The 12,848-nt window shown below is 47.9% G+C and overlaps 1 protein-coding gene across 2 annotated transcripts in view; it reads right to left on the bottom strand.

Moving 5' to 3' along the window:
• Positions 1–928: 928 nt before the first annotated feature.
• Positions 929–12,848, bottom strand: part of Etv5 (ETS variant transcription factor 5) — a 57,588-nt gene continuing 45,668 nt past the window's right edge. The window contains exons 11-14 of one of the 2 annotated variants that reach the window (XM_039088288.2): positions 11,374–11,442; positions 11,041–11,210; positions 5,466–5,567; positions 929–3,378 (exon numbers count right to left, since the gene is read on the bottom strand). In XM_039088288.2, coding sequence (XP_038944216.1) covers positions 3,157–3,378; positions 5,466–5,567; positions 11,041–11,210; positions 11,374–11,442 — 563 coding nt within the window. In that variant the 3' untranslated portion in view covers positions 929–3,156. The remainder of the gene's footprint in view (positions 3,379–5,465; positions 5,568–11,040; positions 11,211–11,373; positions 11,443–12,848) is intronic. The other variant, NM_001107082.1, reaches the window with a different exon arrangement.

Raw genomic sequence — 12,848 nt, 5'->3', positions numbered from 1 at the left:
GCAGCCTGAGAACAATGGGGAGCTGACAGTTTTATCGTCAGCAATCTGAGGAGCCCCCTTGTCCCGCACCCCCTGCTCGCTTTCCCTCATCTGTCGAAGCTAATGGAGTTCATGTGGAATTCACTCACCTCCCCACATGCTCCCATTCAAGCGGCCGTGTACCAATTCAGTCTTGGATGTTTCTACACTTCAGGGCTTGTAAGAAAGTGAAAGAAAGATAACAGATACCTTGCAGAAAGCCTTCTGTTCTAGGCCCTGAAAGGCTTCACTTTCTCTCTCTCCTGCAACAGGAGTCTCGGAAGCCCCGAGTTAAAGAGAGATAACCAGGATGAAACGGGAACCCAGCACATGGGATGCTACACAACTTTGCCAACGGCGCCCCTCCACATATGTGTGTGTTACATGTATATTTTTTCCCCAAGAGTGGGGAACATGGAAGATTATCTACCGCTACATGGAAAAAAGAGAAAAGAAAAAAAAAAAAAAGTAGCTCTTTTGAGGGACCATCAAGAACGTTTTCACTTGTCCAAAGCAGAACTTATCAGGAGAAAAATTTGGAAATGGTTTTTGTGCGCAGCAGTTTCAAAATTATCAACCAATGGGGCTGAGTTAGAAGAAACCGATAAAAGTCTTGCTTAGTTAAACTTTTCAGACTCCGAGGTTCAAACAAACCATGCTTTAAGGGGGGGGGGGGGAGTGACTCATGGCCCTGGGGCAGCTGGCTCACCTTGGATTTTGTGTAGTATCTATCTATCTCTGCCTTTAACCTCTCGGATAAGATCTCCAGCCCTAACTTAACTCCATCATCCATTAATGAGGCTCGGTAGCCGAAGATGGGGGCAGGGGTTAGGTGAATACCCAGTGGCTCTTGCTTATGCGAAAAACCAAAACACTGAGGGGGAAAGAAAAGACAGGTTTCAGGAGTGCATAAAGGAAAGCGATCTTCTTTATTGTACACAGTACAGAATATAACACAGCTCGGCAGGATGTATACAGCCCTGTGCAGGAAGTAGTTCAAATCAACTGGCAGGCTGAAGCCTTTCTGCACTGTAGATGCCCACACTCTGGAAAAGAAGCAAATGCATGAAAGAGGCCCCCACGCCTTGACAGGGATGGCTCTCCGGGGAGGTACAATGAGTCCTGTGGGAATGCAAAGTGGCGCTACTGTCCGGTGTCCCTTGATGGCGCAGCGCCCATCACTACAGGGGAGGGGCAGCTCAGGCTACAGAGGATTCTTCTCAACCCCCCTCCCCGAAAACAGCATAAATTCATTAAAGAAAACTAAAACAAACCCCAAACCAGTATAAGTAAAGAGAAGAACAAAAAAGAACCCCCAAAATCTATACAGCATTTACAACAAATAAATCTCTAGCCGGCTGGGGTAAAATACGCATCTATGTATAGACTGTGTGTAGATTAGAAAGCTATAAATACGATTAGGAAAGAGTCCTTTCCTCAGAGCACAATGCTAATTAAGGCCCAAGCTTCGGGTCTGACACCTCTGTGGGCTGACTAGCTTTTGAGAAGAAAACCTTAGGTTCTCATGGCTCTAAAACGTAACCCCTCATTCCTGTGAGCTTCTTCCCACAAGTAATGAGGCTGTGGAGTGCCTCACTCTCGGGACAGCGAAGAATGTCCCATGCTTGCTCAGTCAGCTCTGTGTCCCTCGCGTGAGGAACACGATGAGTGGAGTGTGTCAAGGACAGCGAACTCCCGTCAACAAGGAGTGAGGCAGAGAAGCACTGGCGCTTCCTGCTGACTTTCCCGCCACTCCAAACCCATTTTTTTTATACAGCTTTAGTTTGGTTGTTTAGAACATTCCCAATATAATACAGCAATCAGAATAAAAAATTAAAAAAAGAAGAAGAAAACAACGTAGCGGGAAGCCAGAAATGCTAGCTAGCGCTGTTTTACCTGTAAGTGACAGGTAAGTTTCGGACCCCAGGGAACCACTGTGCAGGGCTGAAAGTCCAAAACTGAAATAGGAAAGCAAGGCAGATGCCTGGGTTCCCAGCAGGTGACCAGCTGTTAAACTGACATGACATGTATGTAGTATGTACATGGACATGACATGTATGTAGTATGTATGTACATCTGCTTCCCAGAGAAGGAGTTAGCGAGCATGGAGAACTAGACGCAGAGAACTCTAAGCCGTGTCCAGGGTGCCCTGCACACTTCAAATGTACAAATCAGGTTAAATGACTCAACAGGTTGTCTGGTGCAGAAAGCACCAAGCAGGCCTCTAAGTGGCGAAGGGGAAGCCCCAGCAGAGCCCCTCAGGCTGCAGCGTCTTCTGAAGCGGGCACCACCCCACCTAAGGGATGCAGTGCAGTTACCAAAAAAGGTTTTGTTTTTTTGTTTTTTTTTTGCTTTAAATACCAAAACTACAAAAATCAGTTTATATAAACTGTTTTTTTCCCCAAAACAATCACCAAAAGCAAGATGATCCCCACCCCCCAATCAAAGCGAAACAAAATACTGTCATGTTAATCATCTCTCTAAACAAGCCTTCTGCGCTCAGCTGTGTGACTGGGAGGAGGGGGACTCGGTTTAACTTATGGTGACCTCTGGGCTGGAAGGCCCAAGAGGAGCAGCGGTCTGAGAACCATGGAGTGAGTAACAGCTCTCTCTCTCCTGGCCTCCCCGGTTTCAGAATGAGCTACAAGAGTTTTGCAAATTTCAAGCCTCAATGGTCTGAGCCTCCCCAACCCAGCCTTATCAACTTCCCTATGGGTGTGCAGTTTCTTTCCAAAGAATTGTGCAAGTCTAAGCCTCCTGGGTGAAGGCATTTAGTAGTCCATGATCAACGTAGATTGTCATAACTCGGTCCCCTCTCATGGGCGCTAACCTGAACACGCTGCTATACTGCTCTGCACAGACTGGCCACGGTGGCAAGGAGGATCCACTTCTGCATCTTCCCAGGAACGGATTCAGAATCACCAGCCATGTGGTGGGTTTCTGTCTCCCCTTGTTCCCACTCCCTAGCCAAGGTGTTTGTCTTTAAGGGTGTCAAATCCAGAGACAGCTTGGGTTCTCCAGATAATATTCAAAGGGCAAGCTTTAGGAACAGCCAAGAACACAAACAAAACCACTGCCCTTGTTTGCCTGAATGAGGACTGCTAGCTCTAGGGTTTGGCTACTCGGCCATTGAGAGACTTAGTAAGCGAAGCCTTCGGCGTAGGGGAGGCCGCTGCATCGATCCATGTCCAGTAGGTAAGCAGGGCTGTCTTCAAAGTGAGTCAGTGGCAGGGTATCCTCCTCATTGAGGGGGCAATCTGACTCTGCCTTCAGGAACGGGCGCTGATTGTCGGGGAAGGCCATGGAGAAAAGTGCATCCGGGTCACAGACAAACTTGTAGACGTACCGTTCCCCGGCCACCTGCGTGAGAACACATGTCACACACAACTCAGCCGGAACACGGCATGGGGCTCCAGTGAAGAAAACGAGAACTTTAAAGACGCCACCCTCTCAGGGAGTCGGGCACCAAGGCGCTGATTAATTGGTAGCTGATTATTCCAATCGCATCTTAGGGACCTATTCCCTGCCAGGGGTTTGTTGACACCATAGTTCAGGATTTTAAAAGACAGCATTTGAATTTTTTAATTTCGAATGCATGCTGGATTAGGCTCCTTTAGCAGCGAGCCGTGTTCTGTCTATATGGACAGTTTAGGCAGCCTGGTTGCCATGGGACTGGCGCAGGCACCGGACCACATCATTTCCAGTGACCTCTGGAGCTTGCGATTTTCCCAGGACAAATGTGCTATTTCAAAGGGTTCACACACATCATAAGAGCCAAATGAACCAAATGTACTATTCAAGAGATTGTGTGTGTGTGTGTGTGTGTGTGTGTGTGTGTGTGTGTGCGCTGCCTTGGTCATGGTGTTTTAATGCAACAGAAACACAACTGACAAAACCCTTCTTCCTGCGTTTGACGTTTGATCTTAGAATATTAAATGGGTTGGTGGGAAATGGCACGCAATGTTAATGGATATAGGTTTTTTTGGGGGGGGGTGGGGAGGACTGGTGGTAGTGGATAAAATAACATAAAATTAACTAGAGTCTATGCAAATACTCCAAAAAATTTGATAATCTTCAAAATATTAAATGCTTCTTATCCCAAGCATTCTGGGGAAGGAAAGACAACCTGTGCGTGTGGGCTCCACGATGGTGTAAAGGCTAGAGTCTGGGGAACTATAGCATGTATGGGGGGGCATTTAAGAAAGGTGCGTTCAGGCTGGGGATTTAGCTCAGTGGTAGAGCGCTTACCTAGGAAGCGCAAGGCCCTGGGTTCGGTCCCCAGCTCCGAAAAAAAAAAGAACCAAAAAAAAAAAAAGAAAGGTGCGTTCAGTCCCACCTTCCATGTGTCAATGGGATTTTTGAGGCTGAAGTCCCTTAACCCCTTACTCTAATAAGGACTCTACAGTGGCTTTTTCAAAAAAAATTATCTTCTACCTCTTACTGAATGACACGGCTACTATTTGACCAACCTAGGGTCTCTTAAGTTCCAGGTTGTATAGGTTTAAAAGAGAAACAAGGTTATTCTTCTAACCCCTTGAGACAGTGTCTCACTGAAATGACAGGTGTAGATGCTGTGGCACGTGCTTTAACAACTAAAGGTTTCAAGCTGTATAGAATAGGAACTTTTAAGTTGATTCCTCAGTGTCTCCCCTTACACACACAACAGGAGCTGACCTAAGTCTTTGGGTCTTTTGTAACCGGAGGCAGTTTAACAAAAGCAGAAGCCAACTTCCTCTTGGGTTCTCCACAGCAACTTCTGTCAGCACGTGCTCAACAGCATTAAAAGCACTTTTTTTTTTCTTTTGGGTTCTTTTTTTCGGAGCTGGGGACCGAACCCAGGGCCTTGCGCTTCCTAGGCAAGCGCTCTACCACTGAGCTAAATCCCCAACCCCTAAAAGCACTTTTTAAAAAAGCCTTTTTTTTTTTGTCGTTAATGTGTACACGTGAGCCTGAGGACATGTATGCTTATCATGTGTGTACATTGTCTGCAGAGGCCAGAAGAGGGCATCGGACCTGCGGGAGCTGGAGTTCCAGAAGGCTGCTCGCTGCCTGACATGGGTGCCGAGATCTGAAGTCAGGTCTCGGGAGAGAGGCCAGTGTTGTCGGCAACCTCTTCAGTCTTAAGGGTACTTTAAATATCCACCTGTCTCCTTCTAATTTCAAGTTTTAGGAGACAGGAGCTTACGCCCTACGGCTGGCCTAGAGTTTGATACATAGGTGAAACGGGCCTTGATTTCCTGGATCCTGTTTCTACGTCCCAAGTGCGGGCGTTAGAGGTGTGATACTCTGTCTTGTAATTCTTCTCTTTGTGCTTGCCAGATTCTTTCCTATCCCAGATTCACTTATGAGGTTCACTTCCTCTAGCTACTGTAAATGACCTCATGACAGAGGGTAGGGACATCTTCCTTGAAAGCGGCGGGGCACTCTAAGCATCTGTAGGTGCTTACCTTCTGCATGATGCCTTTCTCATAGTAATAGCGGAGGGAACGGCTCAGCTTGTCGTAGTTCATGGCTGGCCGGTTCTTCTGAATACCCCAACGCCGGGCAACCTGGAGGGACAGGAGAGCCAAGATTCAAACACGCTCCCCGGATATTTTGTAACTCAACGGCTCTGGCTAATGATCAGCCTCCCTAACTTGGAAAGGAAAGCATTTAATTCTCTCAAGATCAAATATTAAGTAAAGGTGACGGTTCGGTCACAGTTCCTAGGAGGTGAGACCCGGGGTAGAAGACGTGTAACATTGTAAGACTGTAGAGGACTTGGTTGGCATCCCAGAGGACACGGGCTCTCTGCTATTTCTCCATTTATGAATTATTGACCAATACTCACGGACCATTAACATATTGCCATTAAGTGCCATGGTCTCTGTAGCAGTCAATAAGGAATAATTAGAACGGTCATTCCTGAAACATTAGGAACATGCTTGTGAGCTGCTAATGGGCCTGCAGAGCACAAGTTCAATTCTAATAAGATTGGAGAGGGGCTGGGAGATGTTTACTTACTGCAGCTTGCGGACTAAGGGGGATTCAGATCATTATGGCCTGTTCCATCCAGCTCTTGGCTCCCAGCAGACCCGCAGAATGGGCAGTAAAGCACACAGCACCATTATCCATTTAATGAAAAATTAACAGGGCTTCTCGCACGGTTCTAAAGTGCATTATAGCAACCTGGTCCACTTGAGGTGCAGGGATGAGGAGATGTAATTGGAGCTTTGGGCAAAAAGGAATTATAGCAGAGATATTTCCTACTAGAGTCTACTAGATATCAAGTTGTTCCCAGCATGCAAACGCTCGTGCTCCTGCCTGAGAGTGACTTGTCAGCGACTGCTTGAGAGTGGTGGCTCCACTGTGCAAACCTAAGCTGTCCGAGGCCTTCATTCTAGTCCCCTTTAGAAAATTTGGCTGGGCATAGTCATGTAAACCTTTAATCCTAGCACTCAAGAGGCAGAGGCAGGTGGATCTCATGAGTCTCAGGTAGCCTGGTCTTCAGAGAGTTCCAGGACAGTCATGGCTACACAGAGAAACCTTAAGACCAAACCAAACCAAACCAAAAGAAAACAAAACCCAAAACAAATAAACAACCCCCTAAAAACAACAACAAAAAACCCCCCAAAACCAACAACAATAACAAAAACCAAAACAAGACCCCACCACACTTCAAAAGTCAACCTAGCCACACCTTTTTGGTGCTTTTCTGAACTTCGTGCTAGAGACAGGATCTCTCTCTATAGAGTCCAAGCTTGCTCCATTCGTGCTATCCTCCCACCTCTGCTTCCCAGTACCTGGTCACAGGCATGTACCCATCAACACCCAACTCGCTCTTGAGATGCATGCACGCACATGCACACTGCCACAAAAGCCAAAGGTTAAAGTGGAGGTGTGTGCAAAGACAACAGCAGTCCGAATCAACTCTTAGGCTGCAGTGACAGAAACCCCTCCTGATTTCAGGACTCTTGAGAGACCTCTAGCAAATACCAGAGCAACCAGGTTTCTACTTTGCCCTTCCAGCAATCCCATGCAACTTTAATTTCTACTTCTTTAGTTATCTCTCAGGTAACCAGTAACTCAGGTAACTCAAGTTCCACTTTCAACAACTCGAGTCTATCTTTAAGAAAGGCCCAAGAGGCAAAACTTTACAAAAACTAAATCCTGGTTTGAGGTCATTTTTATGTGAGATAGGGTCTTATTGTGCAGCTGTTGCTGGCCTGGAACTTAATACGTAGCCCAGGCTGGTTTCAGACAGCCCATCTTAGCCTCTGGGGTGTTGGGATTAGAGGTGTGTGTCGACTTGCCTCTCAAAGGTAAATATTTTAAACCAATGGAAATATATTGCTAAGTAAGAAGAGAGACCTGCTAAGTAAAAAGAGAGACCTGCTAAGTCGATCGCAGTGCCACCAGGGTCGGCAGCAATCACACTGAAACTCACTGCCAGCCTGGCTGCCCCAAGTGACGGGGGACATCAGGCAGCTGCCAGTCTCTCTGCTCAGTGGCAGAAAACAAATTCTGCCTAGTCTTCTGCTTGAAAGGTGACCTCTCCCTGCTGTCAGTGCATGCAACGGCTTACTGGAGAGGTTTCGTGTATGTGCAGATCTCAAGGCTGCTTTGGTAGCTATGGTTACTGACTCATCCACTCGGCCGGTGTGATGAGTTGGAGACTCAGGCAGTCCCCTATTTGGTGTCGGGAGGAGCAGGCGGGTGAGCATATATCGGCAGCTCACCCCTCTCTGGTTCCTAAGTTAGAATGCATACATTTTGGGAGCCGAGGCCAGATGGGGGAGGGGACGAGGGACAGGGGACTCACCTACTCTTCTTCAAAGAGCAAGTGATTAGTCACAGAACAAGGAGAGGCTCTTTCCAGCAACCCAGCCTTTAGAACCTCCCACAGCATCACTGATCTGCCACACGTTCAACACACAACCCCCCCGCCCCCAATAGTCACACCGATGCGGATTCACAGTTAAAATGGCTCCAGATTAGAGCCGAGTCAGTCGTAATTGAGAGGGTGCTAAGCTGGATGAGTATCAAAAGACATTTGATTAGGGGGCCTGCCAGAATGCGGTTCTAAAACCACAATTTCCATGCACAGTGTAATGGATATTGTGGATAATTACCCAGAGTGCACCACTCAGCCACACAGCTGCCTACAATTACGTCCCCAGCAGCTTCTTCCTCTGCTTTACCCTTTACGCTCCCCCACGACAACGTCTTACAGCTTTTCCCAGGAGCTGGCGGTATCTTCCTGGTATCAGTGAGGACAAGAGTCCTCTCGACACCGTGCAGGCCAAGGCTAAGCAGCTCCCAAGGTTGCAAAGGGCCCTGTATGTATGAGGGAGCTTAAGAATAAGTCTCAGGGTACAGAGGATAAAAAAGCAACTCCTAAAGAAAGGAGGCTGAGGGTGTGGTAGGATGGCTCAATGGGCAGAGGCACTGGGGGGCATTTCCAGGACCACGATGGAGAGAATCCACTCCTGTGGGTTGCAGCACATGCAGACTTAGCGAGCCACCTCGGCACTAAAATTGCAATAGTGATGATGATGATGATGATGACACCAACAATGCTACTCAGTCAACGGAGAGGCTCAGGACCACCATAGGCTTCACACACGTGACTTTATGAGCATTCTGTGTTAGTATCAGCTCCTTCATTAAATAAGAAAGCCGGAGCCCTCTGCCATATGTCCATCCTTTTCCTTACTGTTGGCAGAGATGGGGAGATTCAATAACGGCCTCACAGAGGCTCATAACCAGGTTTACCTGCAGCTGGACAGCCTGCACTCGGCCCGAGGCTGTGGCAATAAAGTCATAAAAGCTCCTGTTTGTGGAATGAATTCAATCAATAAGGACTGCTCGCCAGACAGGCTTACTTTCCTTTTGAAAACCCTCGATGGTCAAGGTGCCATCCTGTCACCAGCCTCACATAAACCGGGCGTGTCATAGGAAGGCAGTGAGGGGTTAGGAAGGCAGAGAGAGAGAGAGAGAGAGAGAGAGAGAGAGGAGCGAGAGAGAGGAGTGAGCTATGGGAGGGCAGCAGCTATGCAGCGTGACTAGAGGCTGACCCTCTCTGTATGACAGAGCCCAATCAGAGGCTGTCTGCAGTATTACGTGCTGACAGCCTTTCTGTGGATAAACAGGAGACAGGGATACTATATCTGCATGTGCACTCGAGTGTGTATGTGGTGTTATTTCATACGGAGGCCAGAGAGCCAAGCTGGTGTCTCCCGGGCTGTTCTGAACTTTATTCTTTCAGACGGGCCCTCTCTCTAATCTGGGACTCATCCATTTGATTAGGCTGGACAGCCAAGGAGCTCCAGGGGCCTCCCTGTCCCGACTCCCTGACTGGCTGGCATTACAGATATGGGTGTTGGAGATGCACGCTGGAGCCTCCCCCGCCCTCACTCTCAGAACTCTGTTTTATACCACATGAAGCCTGCCATTTTAAACCAGTGCACGGTCGTCCCCCGTACCCCCCATTTCTAGTCTACTCTCCCCTCTTCTTTCTCCTATCAACTTTCAGACCACGTCCTTCCAAACCAAGTGTTAGGGTGTTCCCTCCTGCCGCTAACTGCAGTCCTTAATGGAATGCCTCCCAAGGGTGCCGTTCTCATTTTCACTGTACCCAACTCCGGGATGGCGGTTGTCTGACCACACACTATTAAAAGAAGGGTATGTCAGTCACCAAGAGTGTGGATGTGTATTTTTTCTATCCTTAACCTTTTAAACTCTAAGCCAAACAGAAATTAAAATTACTCCCTTTGAAATGGGTTACGTGAATAACCGGCTTAAACACGCTATGCTGTGTGTGTTCAGGCCGGGGCAGCGGTGACATCCTCTTCACTGACAAGGAGGTGGGTCTGTCTCTCTGTTAATAGCTCTGAGCAAAAGAGATGGCAAAAGGTTTCCTCTTCTATTAAATAAAGGAAGTTTGTGCCCTTCTTTTAACTACTGGTGTGCCATCTAGTTATACGTCAGCTTTACACAAGTTAGTCACGGAGGAGAAGAAATGGAGAAAATGCCTCTGTAAGAATAGGGCTGCAGGCAAGCTTGTAGAGCAGCGGCTCTCAATCTCGTGTATGACCCTCTCTCAGGGGTCGCCTCAGACCATCTGCACATCAGATACTGGCATTACGGTTCATAGGAGTAGTAAAATTATAGTTATGAAGTAGCAACAAGAAATAGTTTTATGCCTAGGACCACCACGCAGGCGGTACTATATTAGGGGTCACAGCACTAAGAAGGCTGTGGACAACTGCTGTACAGCCTTGTCTTAATAGGTGTGGGAGGGCCCATTCAATCCTAAGTGGGGGCTCCCCTGGTTTCTATAAGAAAGTTAGGGGGAGCAAGCCAGTAAGCAACACTTCTTCACAGCTTCTGTGTCAGCTCCTGCCGACCTCCTTGGATGATGAACAGTGATAGGAGTTATAAACCAAAACCCAAACCCCAGTGTCCTTTGATCATGGTGTTTGTCACAGCAAGAGAGCAACAGTAACCCTCGCTACAACGACCAGGCTCCGACAGAGCATACTTTTTAAAAAGCATCTACGTTCTGGAGAGACAGCTAGAAAGATGGCCGAGCGGTTAAGAGCTCTCTGCTCTTGCATGTTAGATCCCAGCACCCGCAGTCAAACCAACACCTGTAACTCCAGTTCCAGGGGATCCAACGCCTTTTCCTGGCTTCCGTGGGCACTGTACACACATGGCACGAATACACACACACACACACACACACACACTAAATACTTTAAGACTTATCTCTGGTGATCCTATCTGTCTAAGTTAGAGGCATTTGAGCATGTAGTAAGGTTGGTGTGATGGTTCAATGGGTCAAGCAAGGCATTCACTTACACTACCCATCCTGGCAACTTGAGTTTGAGACCCGAATATAGGAGATCTCCACAAGTGGCCCTGTGACATGCCCACAGCTTGTTGCCCCGCCTCTCCACCATGACAGACTCTTACCTGCCCCTGAAACTGTAAGCCCCGATACATTATCAACAGGGAGGTAATGGAGACACCCGGACTCACCTCTTCCGGTTCTATGAGCTTGAACTCCATGCCTCGGCCAGTCCAGGCGATGAAGTGGGCATTGGCTGGGTCATCCAGAAGGGTGACGAGAAACTGCCACAGCTGCAGAGAGCCTCGCCTCTGGTAAGGGGGCCCCTCGCGATACATGGTGGGCTCCTGCTTGACTTTGCCTGTGTGGGACAGGGGTGTGCATGCATCATTTAGGCTGAAGTTTCTCAGGGACTCGCACAAGAAGCAGCAGCTACTGGTCACTAAACATGGTGGAACCGACTGAGGTGATCCGGAATGGCTAACCCTCTCACCTTAGCACCGAGTCTCAGATGGGCATCTTACCTTCCAGCCTTTCCGGCACCACGCAAGTGTCATCGAAGTATAGCCTGGGGTCCTTTTCATACGTGAATCCTGAAAGAGTTTAAAGAGAAAGGACTATAGTAGCACTCTTTAACTTACATAAAAAAACAATTTCTTATTAATTCTCCTGTGTGCACAAAGTCTGGGGCGCACCCATGTGGAGGTCAGAGGATAGCTCTCTGGGGCCAGTCCTCTTCTCCCTTCCACAGGGGCTCAGAAGACTCAAACTTAGGATGTAAGGCTTTCACAAGTGCTTTTACCTGTGGAAACCTCTTGTCAGCCCAGATTGTTTTATTTTTGGTTCCATAGCCCTACCGTTGCACCTATGACAGGCGGAATTTTCAGAGACTTCTAAAGGACTCATAGTATTTGAGTTCTGACATCACCACCTTGGCCTCCATGAGGTCGGAGGAAATCAGTTCCAGCTAAAAGGGCTCCACTGAGGGCAGAAGAAACCAGAGTCACAGTAGGCTCCCCCACGTCGTACGCAGTTTGCAGGGAGCAGTGTCTGTTCTGGTCAGCCTAGCTTGCTAGCTTCGTTCCACTCGTGTACAGTCTTGGCACTTTTCTCTCAGCTAACATTAACTCAGCCTTCCTCACAGACTTATCCAAGCTCTCCACACACTCCCTGGCTATGACAGAAGCACAGAAGGAGAAAGGACAAAGATGCAGGCCCAAAGATTTAGAGCAGCACCGTCCCCAGACACAGAGGAAAGAATTACTCACGGGAGAGTGAAAGGGTCAAAAAGTGGGAGCTGGGGGTTGGGGATTTAGCTCAGTGGTAGAGCGCTTGCCTAGCAACCGCAAGGCCCTGGGTTCGGTCCCCAGCTCCAAAAAAAAGAAAAAAGAGAAAGAAAAAAAAAAGTGGGAGCTGAGGCTGGGTGGCAGTGTGCAAACTTTTAATCCCAGGACTCGGGAAAGCAGAGGCAGGTAGATCTCGAGTTCGAGGCCAGCCTGGCCTATAGAGCAAATTCCAGGACAGCCAGGGTACACAGAGAAACACTCTTATAAAATCAAAGCGGTGGGAAGAGGGAAAGAGAAATGAAAAAGGGGTTCCCTGCACCCACACGGTAGCTCAGCAACTATCTGTAACTCTGATTCCAGGAGAATCACTGTCCTATTCTGGCTTCTGCTTGCAGAGTGCACACAGCCATATACACAGGCAAAGCACCCAGACACAGACACACAGACACACAATGCAAGAAGTATTATTTCAATGACACTTTCTTCTTATTGAGTCCAGCAAATATTCAGGCCTCATAGTGTGCCAGTGTGGGTAGATAGGACCTTGTTCTTATGAGCGTACATCTCAACTTAAAGAAGGAAGCAGGAAATAAAAAAAAACAAACAACAGTTTAGCATTGGAATTGAAGTTGACCCCCACCCCATTAGTTGTGTGATTTTGAACAAATTAATTCCATGGTGTTCAGGATTCCTCACTGGTTCTGTTGTTGAGT

The sequence above is a fragment of the Rattus norvegicus genome, chromosome 11 (assembly GCF_036323735.1).
Source record: "Rattus norvegicus strain BN/NHsdMcwi chromosome 11, GRCr8, whole genome shotgun sequence".
Lineage (NCBI taxonomy): Eukaryota > Metazoa > Chordata > Mammalia > Rodentia > Muridae > Rattus > Rattus norvegicus.
Note: the sequence above shows the minus strand (reverse complement) of the source record. Positions and strands in the feature narration are given on the sequence as shown.